This window comes from Strigops habroptila, chromosome 15, assembly GCF_004027225.2.
Source record: "Strigops habroptila isolate Jane chromosome 15, bStrHab1.2.pri, whole genome shotgun sequence".
Lineage (NCBI taxonomy): Eukaryota > Metazoa > Chordata > Aves > Psittaciformes > Psittacidae > Strigops > Strigops habroptila.
In genome coordinates, this window is record NC_044291.2 from 7,393,741 (window position 1) to 7,418,624 (window position 24,884).

Here is a 24,884-nt window from a genome sequence, read left to right on the forward strand (position 1 = left end):
TTATGTGTTAGAAATAGCGGTGCTTGAATAAAAGGAAAGCCAAGAGAAGTGAAAAGAAAGAATTCAGAGAAATAGAGAGTTAAAAGGGATGGTGTGATTGTAGAATAAACCAGCAAAATATGGCTATTTCTAATGGAAAAAGTAAAACCATTCTTGAGATAGATTGTTTCTTGGGAACTTTTCTCTCATTTTTGATACAAGGATTTGTTGATGTATTTTTCTGTAAATCTAATTATTTCACTTTAGGTTCTCTGTTGAATGCAGGTTCAGACTAGAAGAAAGCAAAGGACTATGAAAGTCATCAGCTTAAACTCCCAGACTCTCAGCCTTGCTGAGATCCCTCATGTTGTTATGAAGATCTGACAGGCAGTTATTGTAATTCCTGGTAGGGATAGGTGAATAATCATTTTTGGTTTTGGGGGTTTTTTGTCACTTTGATTCTGAAGCAAAAAATGAAGGGGAAAAATGAATTTTAGCTTTTCAAACATAATTGGCATTGGAGGAAGAATGAAAATACTTTTATATTTGGGACTAAAAGGAAAGGAGAATAGAAAATCACTTCCAAACTTTAAATGTTGCAGAAATGCACAACTTCTTTCTCATAACTGTTTTTCATTTTACTTCCTTCTAGATGCACTTCGTAAACATTTCAATCTGAAGCATTTAAGTTAGGGAATAACTCAATCATTTACTTTGATTCTTTTATATTTTTCCCGATCCATTTTTTGACAGTAACTATCTAACAAATTCAACCTGAATTAATAAACACTAGCAGTCGATCCCCAAGCACTTTGCTGTGCCTAATTTTACTATGTGTTTAAAATGTCTTGCATCTTTAGTGCCTATGATTGCAGTTTCCTTTATGCTACACAGGGTTAAAGACAATTCATATCTCAAACAACATATACTCAAAGGGTAGAGAGTGGTGGGAGATACAGGAGAAAGTAAAATGATTTATCTGAAGTCTGAGTAAACCAGTAGCAGAAGCATATAGAGAAGACTATAGTCTTGACTTCCATTCCCTTGCTCTCAGTAGACTGTGGATTAATTATAAATCTCTCACACATCAGATTTTTCTCATACTTCTGCTCCTGCACTTTCTCATTCACACCTTCGATTCCGTGTTACTCTTCTTTTAATTCAATGTTCTTTACTTTCCATTTTTACATGCTTTCCTCTTTTCTCCTCTTTTCTCCTCCTCTTCTCCTCCTGTAGAAGATTACTAATGAAGTGGCAAGTGTTAATAAGGTTTCTTGGCTGTGCCCATTGTGATGGATAAAGGAGCAAGGTGGGTGAAGGAGGAATGGAAGGGGGTGATCTGAATTGATTTCAGACTCCAGGTGAAGGTATGTAGGAACACAGAGGAACCAGCTGCATGCCTGGAAACCCTCAATGCTATCAGAGCAAAGAGTCCAAACTAACTGTCGAAGGAGAGCGTAAGTATGTCTGAAAGGTGGGACTTGTATCCTCAGGGATACAGGCACCAAAAGGAGAGCAAAGATTTATAGGACTGGGAGATGTGTGTGTGAATAGGAACCAGCAGATTCCTCCTCTTTTCTGTGACAGGACCTCAAACATGGATGTCTCTCACTTGATTTATCTGGATAAGTTTGTGCACAGGGACTTCTAGTGCTTGAGTAAAATCAAATGTGAATATGCATATTCAATCAGACAGGGGTTATGGGTGCTCCTTGCGCACTGGGCCTTGCATGCTGGCAGGGATTACACCACCATCTGCTTGGTACAATGTACATCACAGGGTTGGTACCTGAATCTGGGATGTTGCTGGAACTCCTGCTGAATTCCTCAAGTCCTGCAGAATAACACCTTTGTCACCGGAGCCTCTGTTGTGTGGTTAATGGACAAATCTGGACAGAACCTATGGATTTAGGGCAGATAGGCATTTAAGGGGCAGACAGAAGAGGCTGAAGAATCCATGCTTCAGGTTGATACCTCTAGTTCCCTGAGGAACAAAGACCAAGCACGCAACAGCTAGTGGGGGAAACCGTGTTGGTGCCGTGGGAACAGAGATGTTGTTGTAGTCTGCAATCCAGGCAGGAGGAGGGAGAGAACAGAGATATAAATTAGGAGAAGATTTCCTTGAGCTGCTTTGGTCCAAGAATATTATACCAAGAATAAAACGTCCAAGAATAGCTGTCTGTCATTGTAACAGTCACATTAGAAGTGATGGATAACTTCAGGCTATATGTTCATGAGCACAGTAGACTCTAAATACCCTTCTTTCTTAGAAATGCCTTCCAAACACCTGTGATTTCCCAGGGATAAGCCAGCTAGCTGTATTCCTGTTCTGCATTAGATTTCCCACTCACGGAATATTATTCATCTAGCTAGCTATTTATTATCTAATTCCGTGGCTGCGGTTGAGGCAAGTCTGTTTATTCCTTTTCCACAGCAGTGTCTCTTTCTCCAGCAGCTCTTACTAGCTCCGAGGTGCCCTGGGGAATGTCAAAGCAGAATTAATTACTCATGACCAGCGATGGAGGTGTTTTTCAGCTTTGGCTTTGGCCAGCTGATTGCACAAGATCTTTCTGGGAGTCAGGCTGTTGAAGAAACAAATGTGACGCCTGCTCTGGATTGCTTTCAGACAGAGTCACTCAGGGAGGCTGCAGAGGCATGTAGGATCTATCAAGCAGCAGGGAAAAGCTAGCAACCTAGCAGAAATCAGCAGTGTGCATGCTGGTGGAAGGGACTGCTCGCTTCCTTTGGCAGGACACCATGTCAGTGAAACTGTAAACTACAGTTTAGCATGTTCTGCTCTGTTCCCAGCCTGCAAAGGTGTGAATCTTTCAGCAACCACAAGAATGTCTTCTGTGCATTCATTTTGAATGTCCCCTTTGGAGCAGGAGGGGTTGTGATGGCACTTGGAACATGCCAAACTGGAAGCCACCCCATCAGCATGCCCATGAGTGATGGCAATGCTGGCCATCTGTACAGGTTGTGCTGAAGCAGCAGTGCTTGTTTTACAAAGAGCTCTGAATTCTTCCAGACCCTCTTCTTTCCCTTTGTAGAGCCCAGTAGAGCATGTGCTGTTCTTCCTGGTCAGTGATTTCCTCCTGGCAATGGAGAAAGGTCAAGTGTCCATGCCAATTCTTTTTGATCTGTCAGCAGCCTTCTAATCCTCTAGCAATGAAGGGCTAATGATTTGCAGTGTCTGGCATGGATGGGCAATCTCTCCCTGCAGGAGCATTCCTTCTTTCCAGAGAGAGTCTTCAGTGTGGCTTGGAGTGATGAAGCATTTCCCTCAAGGACTCTTCCAAGGGAGCAATTCAGTGTTCAGCTGTCGGAGTGATGGGGCTACAGTATTAGAATGTGCTGATGACAAGGGATAAATTCAACTTTCAAGTAAATAATCCACAGTTATCAAAATTTATTATCCTCAAACATCTTCTACCTTCAACTTGTTCCATTGTTGCCTATCACAGAAACAAATTGAGGCACTTTGCTCCTTTCCCACCCCAGAGATGAGGCCACGTGTACAGAAACATTAGCTGGGACAGAGCCATTTGTGGGGCGGGGAGGTGGAAACATCAGCTTTTATTGGAAGCCTCAGGCTCCAGTACTACTCACTATTAGCAAAAAGCTGTAATCTGTAGTGACAGCCCAGCTGGAGCAAGAGTAGATAATCAGGCACATCTGCATGCAGAGGTGCATGTTGAATCAGCTGCGTGGGGGAATTCAGATTCCGAATTACAGTGTCTGGTGGTGGAGGCATGTCCCTTTAAGAGTAAAAGCAGACAGAAAAACCTCCTGCTACTTCAAATAAACTTCCAAAGACTGGGGATGCTGCTTCTTTCTATTCCCATTGCACAAACCACTGTGCTCACCCGTGCAAAGCCTGCATGGTGGTTGGGACTAACTCCTCTCTCTGAGGGGAGGTGGCAGCTTTGCCATGGGAAGGGGCAGCCTTTTCTCCCTATTTAAACTTGATTTTAGCCTGATGAAAGGGAGGAGAAAGGAAACGTGGTCATGCATAGCCATGCACTGCCTCATGCTCCATGCACAGCCTTGGATCGGGGCCCTGCTTTTGTGTATGTTGTTCTCTGCATGTGCATTTAGAACAGAGTCTGTCCTCTCACGTTCAGCCCTGCAAAGAGGCACCAGCCGCACACAGTGTGCAGACCTCAGCACCGAGACTTGCTGTCCTCCATCTCTTATTGAACTGCAGTGAATGCACAGGAGTTGTTGGGGACATTTTCATCCATGAAATGAAGAATCAATAGAGTTGCCTCATTACAGGCTCCATACCACTGTTCTCTCCTTCATCCCCTTTGCCACTTGCCTTGCCCTGTTTTCCAACCCACTTTTACCACAGACTCGATGGTGTGAATTCACGGGTAGCAATTCCCCTCTGCTATGAACAGAGGAGCAAAAATCTGGTTTAAAAGAAGAAAAGAAAATCAGGTAGACTTCCAAAGAGGAGATGGAATATATATTTTAAAAGCAGGTAAGTGGTTTGGAAGCCAAAGGCCCTGGAGGTCAGTGGTATTCAGAGTTTCAAATCCCTGATGCTTATGAAAACATCATACACAAATTCCACCCTGGGAAAATCTGCATTTTCTTTCTTTCTTCTTTTAACCAGCAGAGAAGTTGGTCTTCTGATATGTGGAAGGGAGGGGAGCTGTGCTAGGCAGTCATTGAGCTGACAGAGCTTCTTGGAAAATGGATGTGTTATTTCCTTAGGAAAAATCTCGCCTTCTGATTTGTGGTAATGTTTTTAAGCTCCAGTTTGGATGAGAACCATGCTCCCACAAAGCTTTTATGGCCTGAAAATTCAAAAGCAATACTAACTCGAGACCCTCAATATCTTCTGTTTCTGTGCTGCCGAAGCACTAGAATGCTCTAGGAAATATTTACCATTGTTTAATGTTAACACATAAACAAACAAACAGCAAATATTTTATACAATATGCAGTATATTTGGAGTATATCAATACAATACAGAATATGTAAGAATGTCAAAACACATTAATTGAAACAACATAAAAACGTGTTTCTCTCCTCAAAAGGAAACATTCCAGTATGACTGAAATGGAGAGAATCAAAATGATTTGTTTTGACACCTTAGACATCAAAAAGTTTGTCAGAATTGACATGTTCCCATGCAACATTTCGATTGCAAGGGAAAGGCGTTTTCCTGCTAAGAACTGTTCTGTCACAATTGTGTGACCAGCTCTACTTGTAGTCTATCTAAACAGACAAACATCACAGCCAAGACTCAAACACTCCAGGTGGTCAGAAGATGGATTTAGCACAGAACAGAACAGACTCAAAGAAGGAAATAAAGAAAACTCACAGCTAGAGATGGCCTTAAACTTGGGAACCAAGCTGTTTTCATGTTTGAGATGTTCAGACCTGCGTGATTTCAGACTTTAATCCTAGCAAGGACTGAGTTCCTTCAGTGTTTTAATAAATCTGTGCTGCAGGATTGGTGTGCTGATGGAAAAGGCTATTTGAGACGGTGGAAGAGAATCTGCCAGTGCAGATTCTCAATATCCTCTGGGATTTTTTGGTTCTTGGAATTGGTTGGGGTCTAGCTGGTACCAGCCCTCTATGTTCGACAGATTAATACTGATAAGTATGAGATGGCTTTGTTTTCCACACATCCCTATGTCTGAGTGGAAATTCCAGGCATAGGACTTAGGCAATGGGCTGAAATGCAGTGTCGTGGGCAGATCGGCTCTGGGATTCAGGGCTGATGAGAACTCCTTAGCCTAGGAGTTCTCCCACCTTCATGATACACAGATTTTAAATCTTCTCATTATATAAATGCAGTTTCAGGTTAATTTGAGCCTCTAATTTAATATGCTGTTCCGAATTAAGAGTTAATATGCTATTTGATTATATTTTTGCAATGAGATCCAACCCAAGGCTCATTGACTTCAATAGACCTTCCAGCAGAACCTGTGTCTGCAGAGCCTGCCTAAATGTGTGCTTAGAGCAGGAGACTCACGCTCAAGATTCCTGGCTTCTGTTTCAGAAGCTGCAGATAAAATGGTGTTATTACACATTCTGGCTGACATATCTAGACTGAATTAAAGTGCCTGTGAATTAATGTGTGTGTAACTTCCCCTGTATTGGAACGCAGGGTGGTAGAAGGAGCTGAACCACGAGTGTTTTCACCCTCAGACCAGTGTCCTATGCACTAAAGGGATGTGTCCTAAATACTTAGAGATTTGTATAACACACCTCTAAGTCACTGGGCAACATCCATTAGGTAGTTGCAGGGATACCAAGCCCATGGCAGTGACTAGTGACTGGTGATACTCTTCCTGGTTCTGTTCACAGCTCTGCTCTTCAGCAGAAGTCTGAGACCTTGTGAGGTCTCACCTTGTCTCTAGTGTCCTGGCAGGGCTGTTGCACAAGGGTCTAAAGCTGCAGGAGCCTGAGTGGCTAAATGCACAGGGAGATTCTTATGGCCACAGCAAATTCTTCATCCTGTTAGTGTGATAAGAAACATGGATGTGTCCAGGGCCATAATTTGCAGTCACCAACAACTTTGGGTCCTTTTTCCTTCCTCTCTTCAGCTGCTTCCGGTTCCCTTGGCTTCATCCAGCGTGAATGGTGGCAGAATCTGGTGCCCACAGGAAGTGCTCAGTTAAATGATGCTTTTCATCCTGGCAGGCAGGGCTGTCATTATCCAAGCAGCAGGAACTGTACCAGCAGAAGCCATGGCCTATGGATTTTAACCCCTTCTACTCCTCCGGTAAGAGCTGAGGAGCACAAAAGACCCAGGTCAACAGCTAAACTCCTTTCTGAGCGACAAGAAAACCAGGAAGATGAATCATTTGTAAGGATTGTTAGGTAACCTCAGCTTCCTAGCATACCAAAACCAACAGTATTAGTTAGTGGAATCACTCTATGTGGCTGTGGTGGTGAAGTCCCTGCCCAGGAATGAATTTCAGAACAACAAAAGTATTGCAATGAATGGTCAGGTGTGGGATAACAGTTGACCTTTTGGAGTGAATGTTACACTATTGCTCTTCAAGGCAGTTTTGGCATCGATTGCTTTTTTCCTTCAAGCTCTCTGCTTACAGGTCCAAATTGTTGCAATGGAAGATATTAGAAAGGCAAGTCTGGGACAGAGAATGGAACAGGCATGAAAGCAAAAACCAGCATTTCTGGACTCTGACAGAAGCCTCTTTGAACTTAGTTTTCAGATTACTCTCTCAAGTCACCAGTAGGGAATAGTCTGATTTTTGTTCAGTTTATTGTGCATAGTTCGCAGGTATTTTCTTGTTTCAAAATGCAAGAAAAGCACTAAATGAATTTGGACATTGCAGAAAGCATAAATTATGAAATATATTTTGGCTCAGTCAAAACACACTGTTTAAGAAAACACTTCATTTTGATTTTGAATGTATAGTACTCAACATGTAATGAAAAACAAAACACAATCTTGAACCGATCCTTTCCAAACAGAACACTCAACACATTCTGTTCCAAAGAAAAGCTGACTTTATCAAAATGCTTCTTTCCCCTGCCCCACCCCCCCCCCGAAATCAACAAATTTCTACCAAGTGTTCTGCCTCTGATGAATTGGCATTTTTCTGACATAAAATGAGCAATCCAAAAAAATCCTAAGCGGCTCCATGGCAAGTCCTAGCTAATTCGGGAATAGTAGCGTGAAGGTGCGTAGGAAGGGTACTGCAAGGAGATGTCGCATTGAGCTGAGACTTAAGAGATTCAGCTTGAATTCCTGAAGCAGTTAGAAAATGATCTGGGACAAGCCATTAATCAAGCCTGTGTCTCAATTCCCATTCTGCAGAATGGGAAAAAACAGCATTTCCCAATCTCCTAGAGCTACTGCAAGGATAAAAACCTATTAACACTTACGAGATTACAGGACTTTGATATGAGGTGTATAAATACTGAGGAAGACGGAGGACAGAGCTGCATTTTTTTGTGTAATTTAGAATGAAATTATGGAGAAGTGGACTAGCTTGGACAATAATTTAATAATAGTAGGAATAATTTCAAGTTCAGGGCAGTGTTTAATAGAAATCACTGCTCACCACCCACCATATTTTTTTTTAATAAGCAGCTCAGAAAAGTGCAATTTATCATTATTATTACCATCTATATTCATTCTATCTCTGCCACTTCATAAATGAGAGGAGTTCCTCACAAACATCTACAAAGCTAGCTCATTATCCAGCCTCCCTATTTAGAACTCTCATTTCTGACAATAGCTATCACAATCTTGCCAACAGTAGGGCTGCTGGTGTGCTGACACCACTGCTCTGAGCCCGCTGAGCAGCATTATCTCACTGTTCCCTTGTGCTCCCCCATCTGTCCCTGGCCATCTGGTGTCGTTGGTCTTTCGATTAGACAGTAAGCTTTTTGGGGCGTCGACCACCTTTCTGGTGTCTGTTTGTTCAGCACCTAGCGTGATACCTGTTCCAGTCTCAGATTCAGCAGGGCTGTCTTCAGAATGTGATACTTCACCACATAAATCTGTGTGTACATGCAGAAGTCCCTTTTAATTCAGTTCCCAAATGTACTGAACACTGTCAGATGGATCCTCTTTCTAAGTAGAGCCCTGAACCTAGGGCCAATGGATCCTGGATTTCAGAGTGGTGGCTTTGATATCTTGGCTACTAGATCTATGATGAGGACTACCTGATGTTGTACTTGATGGACGTTGCGTGCCTGCAGCAATTCTTTGGTTTCAAAGAGCCTCTTATCCTCATCAAAACAACACCAGCACTTTATAATTAGCTGAAGTGTGGGGACAAATGAGCTGAAAACAGGTACTTAGTTGCTACCAGCATGATTCTCACCTTGCTAGAGGCAGGGAGTAAGTAGTTTCTGCACAAAACCTGCTCCCTTTAGGCTGCTGATTGAACTGCATTAATAACAAAGGATTTGTAGGGTGTTTTTGGTTCACCGAATATTCTGACAAGTTGTAAGCACAGTGTTGACAAACTGAAAGGAAAAAACCTTTTCTCCTTTAAGTCACTTGGGGTCAAAAGAACTATTTTCATCACTGTTCTCTCTTAAGAAGCTGGAAAGACAAATCTAGAGGAAAAAACTATAGTAATTTCAAATGGAGACTTGGAAATTTTTCCCCTTCGTGCTCTCACAGCCAAAACACTGACATGTCCGAATCATTATTTTTTTCAGCATGAGCAATTTGGCAAAAAATGAAGTGAATCCATGGGTTGTGTTGGTATTTTTGGAGAGGTATTTCGTATCCTTTCTCCTTGCTTTTCCTCACCCAAAAATGTTTCAGCTGATGACTATCCCTCAGGTCTAACAACTCATGCATGTTTTAAACTGAAATGGTTAAAGGGTAAGTGGAGATTTAGACACTGGTCAGTGCAGACTTACCAAGGTTCGGGGAGGGATTCACCCATCAGTGTCTCAAATAGAGAAATCCTGCTTCCATAAAGGAATAGCTTTATAATCATTTGGGATTTTACAACATTGCATGCCAGAGTCATCTAGAGACTCAGAACCACTGCTGAATTGCAGCTCCATCTCTGACAGCAGTCAGTTATCAACACCCGTAGTTTGAGCTATAGAGACATCTAGATCAGAAGCAGCCAGATTCTTTTTTCCCAGAGCCCAGCTTTATCCACAGAAGTTCATATGACTCAACAAACCTTGACAGATTGGCTTTCTGATCCTTTTCCATCCTTATTCCCTGTTTTCTCCTGGCCCTGACACAGAAAAGACGTCCTCAGCTTGGTTGGATTGCTGACCAGTGGTTCCAAATGACAGTTAAAGCTGTTTCACAAGCGGTATCTGCCTTTCAGCACTTTCATGGGCTATCTCTGAATTAGGTGCAGGACATAAGTAATATTGCTCTAGTTGCACCCAGTGACCTAACACGAGCTAAATCCTAAAGGTGTAGGGCAGTAGTTATCTGTCTAACAGGAATGGGAGTGTACAGTTAACTTAAAGGAAGGATAGTTGAATAAAATCTAGAAGAGCATCTCCTGGACTTAAAATTAAGGATGCACTTAAGCTGTTTGCTGAAATGAGGTCAGATGATCGTCACTTTACAGGGTCGAGCTCTAAACTAACATAAGCTGTTTCATCTCTCCCTTGACACTTCTGTCTTTTACTAATTTATCAGCATCCTAAAGCAGCGTGTGAAGTTGCTGCAGAACAGAAGTGTTTCAGATACAAATAGCGATTGTTAGCCTCTTCCCTCTGGTAAATGGCAGCAGGCAGAAACCTCTCTCAACCTGCCAAGAACCAAATGTGGGACACAAGAAAGAATTATTGGTGCATGAAGCTTAAAGAGATAGGGGACTTATTTCTTTACTGCAAATAATGTGTTCACTAATTTCTCTCTTCTGAGTCTGCGTTTCTGATGGAAATAGTTTAAAACACAAGGAGAATGAAACAAGAGGGATACGTGCAAGATCAACTTGAATCTAATAGAAAGGATAAATGAAAGGTACAGAGGTTAGAAGAAAGGTAGAAAATCCCAGGAGGCAGAGGAGTAGTGGAGTATTCACAGCAAGTGATGGAGAGTCAAAGCTCCTGCATTCTGCCTTTCCTGTTTGTAGCAGTGAGCTGGGGCTACACAACCTCCCTTGTATGAAACAGCCCTTGCACTATCATTCTGTGCAAAATCTATCATTCTGAGCTATCCCACTGTATAAAAATTACCTTTTAAGTGGCTAAGTAGACACCCAGCTCCATTCCTTTCTTCATCTTTCAAGAAACAATGGGAGTAACAGCACTTGCCTGCCTTACTAGAGTGCTGAGAGCTTTAATTAATGTCTCTAATTCAATTTGAACTCCTTGGATAAAAGGCGCTGCCTTGTGACAGAAAAGGTATTGCCTAAAATAGAATATAATTAACACAGAGATATCAATCACAGTGAAATTAAGTGTACATTCAAATACAACTTGCACTTTACAGAAAGTACTTGCCTATTTTTCCTCCAAGAATCCTGAAGACTCACAAGACAAAGAACATTTAATGTTCAAGGCTGGATTTGTATTAGAATAAGGCCATCTTAAACCACCTAACAAACTGAAAGGGGTTGTAACGGAAACCTCTGTTTGCACTAGTGGATGTGCCTTCCTGATGGACGATGCTGGAAACTGACTGTAATATGACTCAGAATCAGTACATCTAACATTTTCTTCTCCCAGTTCTTATTTACTGTGAACTGCAGTCCATGCCTTAGCTCACACACTGATCATGTTTATTAACAGATGTGTTAATTGCATGATCATGTTTGCTGACATGAACCAGAAAGACCCAGATGACTGCTTTGCTCTGTAACACTCCTGAGTGAAAATGGCCTTTGTAGCTTGGATTTTTGTTAGCTGCTGTATTACAAAGCTTTCTGACACCTCAGGAAGGTTGTCATTCATTGCTTACAGGGCAGGAACACCTAGGTTCACCTAATGAACCATGTGGGCAGCAGGACTGTCTTTTGTTAGGTGCTGTAATCAGATGATGGCCTTTCCAACAAGTCAGTGGTCCAAGTAGTCAAATACTGTTGTGTTTCCAGGCTGATAATTGCAAAGCAAAGCAAAAAAGCATATGCCCAAGATCGTGGAGGGTGCAGAACTGAGCAGAATGCTGGATTCCTGGATCAAAACCCAGTGTCTGGCTGCCCCAAGCCTCCCCTTTAGTGCAGAGGTGGCTTCTGTGCCACATTTAGCTTTTACTTAGTCTTGTCTCTCCTACCCAAGATCTGTATACTTGGAGACATCACCTCCCTACCCTTTTTTCCCTATCCGCTTTGCAAAATCCCCAGCACATATTGCACATCAGTTGAGCCCCATAAAGATACCTAACAAATTAATTTCAGATTCGATCTTGTTAGGAGTTAGATTGAATGCATCTCATATAATATTGCCTTAGACACAAAATAATCCCACTTTAGTAAGCTTTATAGCTTCCATGGGGACCAGCCCTGTGGTGTGTATTAATCTTTAATGTGAAACAACATCTCTACAGCAGCTACAGGGGGGAAAAAGACACTACTAAAAAATTAAAGTTGATGGTGTGATAGTTGTCTAGACCCAATTGTGCTCTACCATCCTCCATTGCCTCAGGCACCATTCCCTGCTCTCAACACTTAGGCAGCTTCCAGACTGGAGATGTGTCCTTTTCTTCTAGTGATCTTAAGGCATGTTCTCCCCGCGTCTTAACCCATGGTTAAGAGCTATCACAACTCATATCATCCCGACACCAACTTCAACCTAAAAGGAAAGGAAGGGAGGATGAAGAGGTGCGTGGGGGGAATTAGTGAGTATCTCCTCTCTTTTATAAGTTGATATTTCCCCAATGTGTGATGCTCGCATGTGGGAGGACACATTGGGATTTCTCTGAAGCCCATTTTATTCAGCTCTTCTCATAGTTCAGTTCGCACTTGCACTGCCTGGGAACTGCAGGGGAGTTATCACTCGACTTAGGTATGTAAAAGCTCCTCTCTTTGCAATGGAAATTCAATAGAAAGGGAAATGTTTAAAGGAAAACTGGTCCAGGCTGGCTGATGAAGGAAGTAGTTCTGGATTAGTTTCATGAACAGACAACCAACCAAGTTTGGACAATGTGTACATAACAACTGATGGTTATCAGAGCAAATGTGCATACCCATCTAATGGCAAATATGCTGAGTTTGCAGCTGCTTACTGTGATGGGTCGGTGCTGTAGATCTGCAAAGAGCAGCAAGGCAGGGAAGTAGCCTGGATGGATAAGCAGGAGGGATGGCTTTCTGATCTGGAATTCGAAAATGCTGAGGGTGGGATGTAACTGGGAGCATTTCCCAGTAATCACCTTGGGATCATGACCAGTGTGAGTGGAAGCAGATATGGACTGTAGCCCACTTGGAATATGTTCTATTCCTTTCAGTGTGGGGCTAAAAACTCCTCAAACCCCAGGTTTGTAAGGTAAAGTACAACAAGTCCTTTCTAAGAGGAGAGGCACTGAAGCGCCGAGAATCGCCACACTTCTGGGTTCAGTAAGAGTCCGTGGTGAAGGCTACTATTAAATACATGCCTTCAGAACAGGAACAACCTCCCTCAGTCAGGAGCTACAGGTACCATTAGATTTAATAACAGTAATATTCCATCTGCATTTGGAAAGAAGTTTAAATGTGCTCAACAGAAAAAGAGAACATTCGTTGACTTTCCCATACTTAATGTTTTTCATTCCTTCATGTAATGCAACAGCTGACTGTCGTTTTTAACGAGACTTACACAATTCGGCTTTGATAAGTGCTGCAGAGCTCACTGCAGCTCCACAAACACATGCTGTGCACACGTGCAGACTCCCACACACGCACTCGGCACTTGTGCTCCCTGTCACACTCCTGGCACAGGAGACATGGATGCTCAGAGCCACAGGCTGCAGCTCTGCTGTGCTCCTGGGGGAAGATCCTGGAGCAGGAGACAGCCACGCCAACCACAGATGGTGATGCTCTCTGGTCTACACTGTGCTGCTTACACCGGCCAAGGTCTCACGTTCACATGCAGTGCTGCAAGTGTGTATGGCGCCTCTAGTACACCTTGGTTTGGCCTCTCCTACACTCTTAGCAAAACCTTTCCTCTTTGGGAATCACAAACTTTTAGTTTGAGTGCTTATGATGGACTCAAAACCTGAATGGTTTCAGGAGATGTACAAATAAGCCTGACACTAAATCTCCCTGTAGCAGAGCTTTGCATAGCCTAATTTTTCCTTCTTTAAAGAGTAGCTGCAGTCTCCCTGCACTCTGTTCTGCAGAAATAGGTGGGTGTCACCTGTCCTGAGGACAACTTTTAGCCAGGTTTGTGTTCTCAGACTGGGGGATGAAGCCTCAAGATCTCTCTGCCTGCCTGGGCATGCCCACTGTGTTGGCACATCCTCCATGAAACTCAGCAAGGCAGCCAGATGGACAGGAGGTGGGCAGGAGGAGGAACACATCCTGTGTATGGAGAGGACCTTTTCAGAGCAGCATCAGCAATGAGGAGCACAACCCAGCACGCTGGGATGCTGCTGCAGGCACAGTTAGGAAGCAGAAAGGGAGGGTATCCATATCAGGCGTGGGGTGTCAGCTAAGCAAGCTGCTCACCTTCCACCAACAGAGCACACGGCTTCATTCAGATAGGGGCATCGTGCCAACAGCATGACTGTGGAGGTGGATGATCTAATGGCTGAAACATTGCGAATGGGAGTCAGGAGATGAGGGCTCTCTTCCAGCTGTATCCATGGCTTGCTGCGTAACCTTTGGCAAGGCATTTCACCCCTCTGTCTCCCTTCCCACTCATCATATGTCTTGTCTGTTCAGCTGTTAAACACATCAGGGAGAGGAGCTGGCTCATAGCAGGACTAGACTCAGCCATGATTTGATATGGGGATGTGGTGGGATAGCCACTCTCCCATCATATGAATGACATGTCCTGCACCAGGTGCTGTGAAGCGTGCCCTTAAGCTTCCTAGTAAATCTCCCACACTGAATATGCGTGTTCGCTGTGTCGCACTGCAGAGCCTTGATCTTGGAAAAAGCCTGGAGGTCCTACCGTAATCGAAATGGCAACAGACCCTCTTCCCCCTCCACCAGACACACACCTCCCAAACACCCAGGCAGGAAAGCAGGTTGAGGTGATTTTTCTCCTTCAAAGTTTGGCAGGGTTTCATAGTTGTGTGTGCGTCTGTGTGTCCGCATGTGCTCGTCACTGAAGCCTGGGTAATTATTTTGTTTTATTTCTCTTTTTGGCAACACTTTAAAGTAAGAGCTGGGCCTTTATAGATTGCTCAGGTTTCACAGAGTATGGATTATAGATCATCAGAGAGACATGAAAGCAGAAGACACGTTTCTCTGGCATAGCATTAAAGGGACAGGAAAGGGGTAATTGTAGCCTAGGGTGCAGTCACCTTCTGCGCCCAGCTTCACTCACCTCTGCGACACTGCGGAGAACTTCACGAGGGAAGTGATGGAAAAGCTGGGGTGAGGATGTCTCAGGTCAGGACCTGGTTATTTCAAAGGTGATATATGCTCAGGAGGTTAAAGACACCACTTAGGTACATGAATAAAACACTACCAAATACTCTAAGCTGTAACACAGGCAGAGGGAAGTCTTTGAAAACTTGATTTTTCATGTCTATTTTCACTTTGAGAGACAGTTGTCTAAGGATCAAAGCGATTCCCATTTTAAACTCTCTCTTTCTCTCCCTCCTCCCTCTCCTCCCCTCCATTTCTCTCTCTCTCTCTTTCCTTCCTTCCTCCTCTTCCCTCTCTTTTTCAACAGGACTCCACAGAATGGAGCAAGAATGAGAGGAAAAAGGCAGACAGAAAAGCATGAACTGGAGGCTTGTTGAGTTCCTCTACCTCCTGTTTATATGGGACCATATACTAGTACAGCCCTCCCACCAGGACCCAGCTGCTACCAACCAACATGTCTCCAAGGAGTTTGATTGGCTTATTTCAGACAGGGGGCCTTTCCACCACTCACGGAGCTACTTATCCTTTGTGGAAAGACATCGTCAAGGATTTACAACCAGATATAAAATATACAGGTACGTTGGTTTCCTACAGCACCGGGAGCTTGGAGAAGTTGTTAGGTGGTGGGAACTCAGCCATTTCCCATGGGCTCGAGGCTTGTACTCAATTGGAGACACATCATTGCCCCTGTTCCATCTGGAAGCGCTTCTTTTGTTTTTCATGGTCCTCAGCTGGCAATGAAAATTGCTTCAAAGGCTCAGCTGTAATGCTCTGATAGTGAGATGAAGGTAGTACCATGTCAAAAAGGGATCAAGGGTGTGGGTCTACTTTGTTTGTGGTGACAGATAAGTTCATAGCTAGGTTCACAAGCATGTTTGTCAAACCACTGTACCGATGGGCAGACCAAGCCTCTGTACCAAACTCATACATGTGAACTGCCAATAGCTTAAGGTTCACATGAATGAGAACAGACATAAAGATGTCAAGACACACATCAGTATGCCAGTTCTCACACTGCCGAGCATGATGAGCTTTAGCTGTGTACTGCCTACCACAGACCTTTGCAGATTATCTCCATGTAGGAGTTGGATCTGTGCTCTTGGTTTAAAAGGCTTCCAACTAAAAACTCCAGAGAATGGGTAGAATCTGGATTTTCCTTTGCCTTCTAGGTTTTGAAGCCTTTGTTGTTGCCTGTTTCCAGCTCTTCTTGCCCACTGTGATATCCAGAAACATGCTTTCCTTTTCTCATTTTAACATGAAAAGCCGGGGTGCTCATATGAGCCTCCTATTAACACAGCAAGCGCTTCAGAGTGAAGGGGAATAAGCCAGCAAATGTCATGAGATTTATGCTAAAACCCAAAGAGACTGCAAAACTCTCACAGACATGTGCACATTTACATAATTATGTAATCCTGGTGTGTTTCAGAAAGACACTTGCAAACACACCCGTGCAAAGTAGTAGGTAGGAAAGCACTAGTGAATAGCCTAGTGCCAACAGGCACGCAGACACACATGCGTGATGACTGCGGGGAGCAGGGAAACCACGTGTTTAGGCTGTGTTCCCCACGGGCAGAGAGCCAAAAGCACTTGCAGAATAACAGTGATGTGCAAGACATCATCTATGCGTGGGGAAGAAAAATGAGTTGTGCCTGTCCCATGGCCTCCAGGGAGTGCAGCATCCCCTCCCCTCACACCAGTCTGCAGATAAAGGGCAGGTTAACGTGGGTTGAAGGTATTGTCCTGGCTTGTTCTCTTCATTCAAAACAGCTCGGGGGGAAGACAGCCCCAGACCTAGATATTATGCTGCCACGCATCCTCTAAGGATGTCTCACTGTCTTTGCTTGCACAGAGAAGCAGAGAAAACATGCCTTTTTCAGAAAGACTTTCTTCCTGGTTGTGGCTATCCCCAGCTCTCCTCCTGCCCTGCCTGACAACACATGCTGTGATTGAGGCTGCAAATCTCTGCCCCACACAATGCCCCTGGTAGAGGCTCTGCCCTTTGCTAAAGAACAATTCAGCCCTGAATGCCACCGTACCAGTCCACAGGGGCTGTAGTGGGAGAGAAATGCATGCAATATATGTGTTCAGACACATCTATGAACTGCCACTGTAGGTCAGGCCAGAGATCCATCAAGCCTGGGATTCTGTCTCTAAGAATCACGGAAAAATGAGTCTGGAAGGACCTTGAGAGGTCATTTAATCTGTGCCTCTTCCCCAAGGCAGACTCAGACATACCTGTGTCACATCTGACAGAGGTTTGTGGGCGACTTGAAAGGTTTCTTGTGATGGAGAATTCACACACAGAGCAGGCAGCCTTCACCACAGCTTTGCTGTCCCCACTTTTGTAAAAGAGCTAAAGTGTTGTTTGTATGTGAAGCCTGTGATTTCTAGTTGTATCTGCTGTGTGGTGAGGAGCAAATTCCCCTTTGGTTTGTAGGAGGCTGGTAAGAATTTGAAGGCTTATCTCAGTTAAGGATGAACTGTATATATGGGAAGCGGAAAGGGGTCTGTCTCCATTACTGCTGGATATGCACTTATGAAAGGCACTTGTAGCATGGGGAGAAGACAATGTCCTCCTTCTTCTATCATGGGAGAAAATAGGCAGCAGCATTCTGCAAGCATGGAAGGTGTCTGAGAAGGGTCTTGCAGATGGTGACAGTGCTGGAGAACTTACTCAAAAGAAACTGGAGATAAGGTCCAGTGAAAGTAGTTAGGGAGAGAGTTTGGAGAGACAGGGGAAGACTGCAAGGGCACCTAGGGCATCTCATGGCCAAGTACCATGCACAGAGCTGAGGGAAGGAGCTGAGAGCTTTGGGTAATCCATCCACGTGTATCATGGTTTGAGCTGCTGGGAGCGGAGCGCCTTGGAAACACTCACTCTAGGTCTAACTTCTGCTCCCACTACAGTCAGCTGAGGAGGAGGGGAGAGCCTCATGTTCTTCAGCAGATGGAGCCATTAAGTAGGTGGCTGGCCAGATGATGGAGGATTGTTTGTTTCTAATACCCAGTCCTGTTGGCAGAACTGGTCGCTTCAAAACTGGTCCTATACGTTTTTTTAAAGGAGTGTTAAAATCAGTCTGGTTATGGTGAATTAGTGGAGCCACAGCCAATTCCAGCAGTTGAGAGCTGGACTCGGAGCACACACACCCCTTCCAGAACATATCATTTTACTGAAACCCACAGGGGTAAAATCTCATTTTGTGGGATCCTTAAATTGACTTCGAGAAGCTGTAAAGCTGTGGGGATTTTGTCAACTCTTTAATTCCAACACAGAAGCTTCTTTCCTACCAAATGATGTCTCTCAATTGCTCTTTGCACTAGACTAGCCCAAGGGAGGCACATATTCTACATTAAGGATATTGCTCCTTTCCTTAGAAAAGCAGCAGATATGAAGCATGGGAATTTTCTGTGCTGTTTTCTCTTTCAATGTTCTTTTTCCCCCATACTTTTTTGGGTGGCTGGTTTGTTCTTTGTCCCTTCGTCAGATAGTTCCTTGAGGCACTTGTGATGTAGTTAAATGAGGTTTAACCTGACCGCTGCTTTTCTAAGGCCAATAGCAGCAGATCTCAAACCAGACAGAACGACCAAGGATTTAGAGTGGAAGTGAAACCAGGCAAGAGGACCTCACCCATCCCTAATTGAAACACTGTCATCTGTTTAGTGTTGATTTCCCCAGTGTCTTGCTGTGCAGAAGCATGGACACAGTGCGTTAGGACCATGTCATTTACGCTGAAAACCCACAGAGATTAAGCCACTGTCAGTGCTACACAGAGCAGAAGGATAACCACAGCATTTGCTCCTCTTTCCAGGTGATGTTAGAAAGGAAGCAACACTAAACTAAACATGAAACCCTCAGAGCTGAAGTCCAGAAGTCTGCCAACAGCTAGCAAACAGCCTGTTTTAGTTAGCCAGGCTATTTTATATGCTGCATAAGCAGAACTGCTGTAGCACAGCAGAGCTGCCAATATCTTTTCATAGGATGCCTGAATGCAGATCTATCCAAAGGCTTATTCCCTCCTCCTGTGTATTTCATTTTAGTATATTTTAGGTCCCTTTCTCACAAAACTTGGACCACCGATTTTCCTGGTATCCTCTGTCAAAATTTGCACCTTGCATGTGGTATTAGCAGGCAAGCAAAGGGCAAGACGTTTTATATATGAAATCATGAACAGTAGGGGTAGATACAATTGCATTAAGGAAGCACATTAATCAGCATCAATTCATACTAATAAGGCTGGTTTAGGGGGGCCTCTGGCAGGAAAATGCTGCTTTGATCATTATCTGTGCACTCAGATGCTAATGCAGATAGGATGGCAGATGCTGAGAGCGGTTTGTGGGGTGGCTGAATATTCATTATCACTATTCTGGTTGTTCCTAGTCATGGGAGTCTTGGGTACTAGGTACTGCATGAGGGCTGGAAAACAGATGAAGCTCAGCTTGGCTTTGGGACTAGGGCACTGCTCAGCCCAGAAAACATTCCTGTTATCACAAGACAGTAGTTAACAGCTTCAGTCCACTTCTTTGAAGTATATTGTCACGTTGTCCTTTCTTCTTTTCCCAGAAACTGATTATTTAGCTATAAGGCAAAACAAAAGCAACAATAAACTGAGCACTTGAATACACTCTGCAGCCAGCCACACAGAGGCACTGACACAGAGGCATTTTGCTAATGATGCTGCTCAGTTTAAGCAAGTTCTAGAAAAACAAATCTTTCCTAGAAAAAATGAGGCTTTGTTGTTCAATGTCAGAGGTAAGACACAGGAGGCAGAGAGGGAAGTGGTGAAATGGTCTCAGCCAGCTGAGCAGACAGGCTGCCACTGCCAGATTTCCTACAGCAAAGCAGGGATAGGACACAGTGTCTTGGAAAGAGAGACTTATGGTTAGACTGTCAGAGTCTATATAATATCTATATGGATTACGTACATCTAGAATCTATATTATTGCCCCAGGCTGATGGTGTGGCTGTGGGTAAGCTCACTTCTCTATGCCTTGGTTCCATCCTCACCCCCTGAAAATGAGAGACGACAGCGCTTGTCTGCTCTGCATTGCTGGGCAGACTTAATTAAACGCTGCAAGATGTTTGGACATAAGGGACGACAGCAATATAAAATGGATGTTTGAAAGGGGCTGAAAGGGGAATGTGCAAGAAAAAAGGTGGATTTTCCAAGTGTGGGAGTTTAATTCCATTTTCTGCAATGCCAGTAGGGACCAGGAAATCTGGCTTTGTGTGGGAGAGCAGGGAAACCCTGGTGTATAAACAGGAGATCTGCTCGCCTTGCACTTCTCCTGCAGCAGGATCATTTAGAGGCTGCCTAGTTCCATGAAACCTGCAAATATACTCTGCCAAGTCTGGTTAAAATGAACCATCAGATTCCAAACTTAGTGGAGGATGTGACAACAAACCAGTCAGGCCTGCCCCATCCCTGTACCTGCAGAGTGACAGGACAGAACTGATTGCTTATGTACACTCGTTACAGTAAGGTCCCTGGAAATATAAAATGGAAATACAGCTCCTGAGACAGGAAGGGTTGTGAGCATGTGAGTAACTGGATGCACAAGCTAGCTATAAATAGGTTGGAATGATGCCTGGGGAAAAAAAGCTGATTTCCTACCCTTCAAAGGTTGTTTCATCAGGAGGGTGGTGCAGGTCTAAGGCAGGTCAGTGGAGAGGTGAGAGGTATCTCCATAACTGGTGGTCTTCACGAATTGGGTGGACAAAGTCACAGCTGATGTACTCCAGAGCTGGTGATAGTCCTGCTTCAGGTAGAGGTTGGATTAAGGTCCCCCAGGATCTCATCTAACCAACACTTCTGTGATTTCACTGTATCTTTGATTCAGAGTGGGCACTAAAGTGGGTGCTCATAAAGGAATTGGCACTGCTGAATGCATTCAGCCACACTGGAGGATTTTATTTAGTCCTAGAAAACCCACAAATCGTATTCTCTAAATGTGTCATTCTCCCAATGAAGAGGAAGAGAATGATCATGAAGTGAGGATGTTTGCTGTGCATGTAGCGCGGGCTAAAATTGACTTAGAAATACATGTGCTGTTCTGCTGCTTCAGTTTGCCCTTAGAGGAAAAATAAAGTAAAAAAAAAAAAAAAAAAAAAGAGTAAAAAAAAGATCTGGTCTCACAAAATTTCCCAAATTTTATGGCATATTCAACATTGCCCACTGCCCCAGGACCTGCTTCTACAGCTCCAAGGGTTAGAAGGCTGCTTGCCCTGGCTGGCTGGCTGGGGGAATGATGAGCTTTTATTATTTCTAAGCAAAAGCCAAATCTGGCTCCTATTCCAGGCACAGGACTGGGACAATGTGGCAAGTGAATGTGAGGTTTCTATGACTGTTTTTTTATAGCAGCTTCTATTACAGACGTTTTGCCTTTCCTTACCAGAACTTCCAGGCAGTTTTCATGTAAAACGCTGATTTTCACAGCTGAGGAACTGATCTGGCAGAAAACTAAGTTGGCGTTGTTCAGCCTGGAGAAGAGAAGCTGTGGGGAGACCTCAGACCAGCCTTCCAGTATCTGAAGGGGCCCTACAAGGATGCCAGAGAGGGACTCTTCATCAGGGACTGTAGTGACAGGACAAGAGAGAATGGGTTCAAACTAAAACAGGGCAAGTTCAGGTTAGATATAAAGAAGTTCTTTACTGTGGGGGTGGTGAGACCCTGGAACAGGTTGCCAAAAGAACTGGCAAATGCTCCATCCCTGGCAGTGTTCAAGGCCAAGTTGGACTAAGCCTTGGACAACATGGCCTAGTGTGAGGCGCCCCTGCCCGTGGGAGGGGGTTAGAACTAGATGAGCTTAAGGTCCTTTCCAACCCAAACCATTCTGTGATTCTATGACTGTGTGGATGGAAGCAGGAAAGGGACTAAGGGAGGGGACTGGCAAGACTGCTGTTTTCAGCAGCCATGTGGATTAAAATGGTATTAAAGTAGTTGTGAAAATACATGCTGACTTTTGGCAGGGACAAGATCTAGTAGAGCTGCTTCCACCATTTTTTCAGCCCATCTCTCCACTCCTCATTGACTCTTTCTGCTGTCTCTCTATTGCGTTGAATTTAATCTATCGGTCACTAGAGCTGTACAAATAATTGATTTTGTGGTTCACTGGATGTATGGAACAAAAAATAACATTAAAAATGGGTTGATCTGAAATGGATGTTTGTAAAACGGAAAAATCAAAACATTTCATTTTAGGCTCAGTGAGAAGTTTAAGCTTTGCTCCTTGTTTTCATTTTATTAATCCAGTGAAAAACCTTTTCTTTTATTGCAATTTTTAAGACATAAAATCTCATCTCAAAACACAAAATCAACCGATGCCACTTAAAACATGTCAGAAGGGAGACGTTCTGATTTTGAGTGTATTTTGTTTAGCTCTTTTCTCTTCAACTTGCTCATTCAGTTTATGTTGAAGTCTTTATGTCCTTGAAACAAGGAAGGAGGAAATAAAATAGGCTGGATGTCCTTATTGTTCACTCTGAAACTCTTTGACTTCCCTTGGGTTTGGCTTTTAGCATCTTAGGATAAAGGAAAAGTAATACTTTCCTCGGCACTGCTGGGCAAGGGAGGCAGAGCCACCGTGAGTGGTAGGATTGAGCTTTGATGTGCTGCTTCAAACTGAAGCTGGATGCTGAGACCTTGGTGCCACTGACTGAGACAGACAGTACGACACATATGCAGTCATAGCTCCTCTCTCACATACATCTCCTGGAAAGTTTTCAGTCCTGTTCCAGTTATTTGAATGCCTGAAGCATCCAAAAAAGCACTGTGAAGGTTCTTCTCAAACAGCATTAAGGTGATGCTTTGCACTGGCACAAATTGATGGGCACTGTTAGGCTGTTTAATCTTTGCTTTGGCTTTTTTAGTCACGCTGGAGTTCTGCTGACAAGGTTTTCCTATTAGGTTTTTATGCTATCTGTTAAAGGGGACATCAGCTTTTATGTTTCGTAGTCAGAGCAAGGCTTTTTTAGGAGATGCAACGCAGGAATTGAAGGACAGAGGGAGCTGAGATAAAAGGAGGCTCTTGACTCTGTGTGGAATGAGCAATGGAAAGCCGTACAACATTGCATGGCAAAAAGTAGGAAATCTCCATAGTTTACATTATGCATGTAAACGGGTGATGTACATTGGTTTGTAATCAGTAAATGCCTTGTAAATAAATGTGTGTAAACCAAAAATTTAAATCTATTTCCATAGAGCATGTAAACAATGAAGGCTTCCAGCGTTCTCCTCAATGTAAATGTTAATCTCAAAAATGACATTACTACAAGTTTATGCAACTTTACAAGAGAGCCACAATTTACATTCCTGTCTCACCAGCTCTAACACGGCAGTTTGGCAAAGACAGGCCCTTCAGTGATGGGTGTAAACCAGCCAACTCCATCACATTGCCTCTCCTTTAGCCACCACCTTCATTACTCTTGCACTTCAGGGACCAGTGTTGTTACATTCCCTGCATAATGCATCTCCCTGCGTATGGGAAGCTTATAATGTATTTGCATAAGTAGAATAATGGCAGGAGTAGGAGGTGGCAGGGAATGGCTGAGCTGTACAGTGCTTTGTCCTGGGGCTGTTGGGCTAAGCAAACAAGGAGCTTGGCTTCATTGGGGCTGAAGGAGCAGCTGCTCTGGCTGCATTTGGATTCAGATGGTGAGGGCTTGCGGACAGCACTGGCAGCTGCAGGACTTGACACAAGCACACACCTCTCCTCTTCTTTGATATTCTTGAGAACAGAGGGCAAACTAAAGGATAAATGGCACCAGCCTTTGGTATGCTCAGAGCTGTGATGATATGAGAACAGGACATCTGGCCAAGCTTTGGGGAGGGGCAGGCCCTCATCTCAACATGGCACTGCATGTAGGGAATAGTGCAGAAGCTGTAGGGAATGGTGCAGAAGCAATGCAGTTGATAAGTTCATGTTCTGACAGGGTGCTTGTGGTTAGGACTGGGTGGTTCCTCTGGAGAAAAGCATGCACGTGAGCTGTATGCCTAGAAAGGCATATCACTAGCTGGTTGCCCTGCCTGCTGACCCGGGTAAGCTCTTAGCTGGGTTGGCTGAGGGTTAGCACAGTTCTGCAGAGTTGCATGCTCCAGCACAAAAATTCCCGCTCTGAATCCAGGATGAAATGGCTTTAACCTGCCAGAAGGGAGATTGAGATGAGCTCTTAGGCACAAGTTCTTCCCTGTGAGGGTGCTGAGGCACTGGCACAGGGTGTCCAGAGAAGCTGTGGCTGCCCCACCCCTGGCAGTGTTCAAGGCCAGGTTGGACACAGGGGCTTGGAGCAATCTGCTCTAGTGGAAGGTGTCCCTGCCCATAGCAGGGGGTTGGAACTGGATGAGCTTTAAGGTCCCTTCAACCCAAAGCATTCTATGATTCCACAATTCTATGAAATATTTTAACCATGCTCCCAGAAGAGGCACAGGCAAATATTTTTAGTCACTGAACCTTTCCAAATAGATCTGCATCCTGCTGGGCTGGGAAGAAGCTGTCCACACAGCCCCCTCTGGGACTTTACTGGTGGAGAGATCTTTTCCCCTCTGCATAGCACAGGGAGGGCTCTGCCCACATACCTCCCCAGGCTGCTCCCCAGCATGCTGCAGCAGCAATGACTCTGCACGTTCAGCTCACTGTGGTCCAGTGGCTTGGGAGCATATTTTAAAGGCTAACAAGCTGAGGAGAAGCCTTCACTGTTTTTTTTTAGCAGATTATTAATTCTGCTTTCAAATCAGGCAGATGCTTATTTCAGCAGAGAAGCTGTTACACACACACAAAAAGTCATCCTGTTAGATCCATGGAATAATTTTGTTCTTGCACCAGTAGCACTGGGAGATGGCATGACTCCCCCTATTATAGGGGGTTTTCTATTTCTGGATCCATTTAATGTTTCCCTTGGGTTCCAGAAAGTAGTTTTTTCCCCTTTCTTTTTTGCTGATTGCCACCCACCAGCCTCTGTAAATGGAACAA

At 44.1% G+C, this 24,884-nt stretch overlaps 1 protein-coding gene across 1 annotated transcript in view; it reads left to right on the top strand.

Moving 5' to 3' along the window:
* BRINP1 (BMP/retinoic acid inducible neural specific 1) overlaps nucleotides 1-24,884 on the top strand; it is an 87,799-nt gene that overhangs the window by 12,255 nt on the left and 50,660 nt on the right. The window contains exon 2 of the mRNA XM_030507178.1: nucleotides 15,226-15,493. Coding sequence (XP_030363038.1) covers nucleotides 15,276-15,493 — 218 coding nt within the window. The 5' untranslated portion in view covers nucleotides 15,226-15,275. The remainder of the gene's footprint in view (nucleotides 1-15,225; nucleotides 15,494-24,884) is intronic.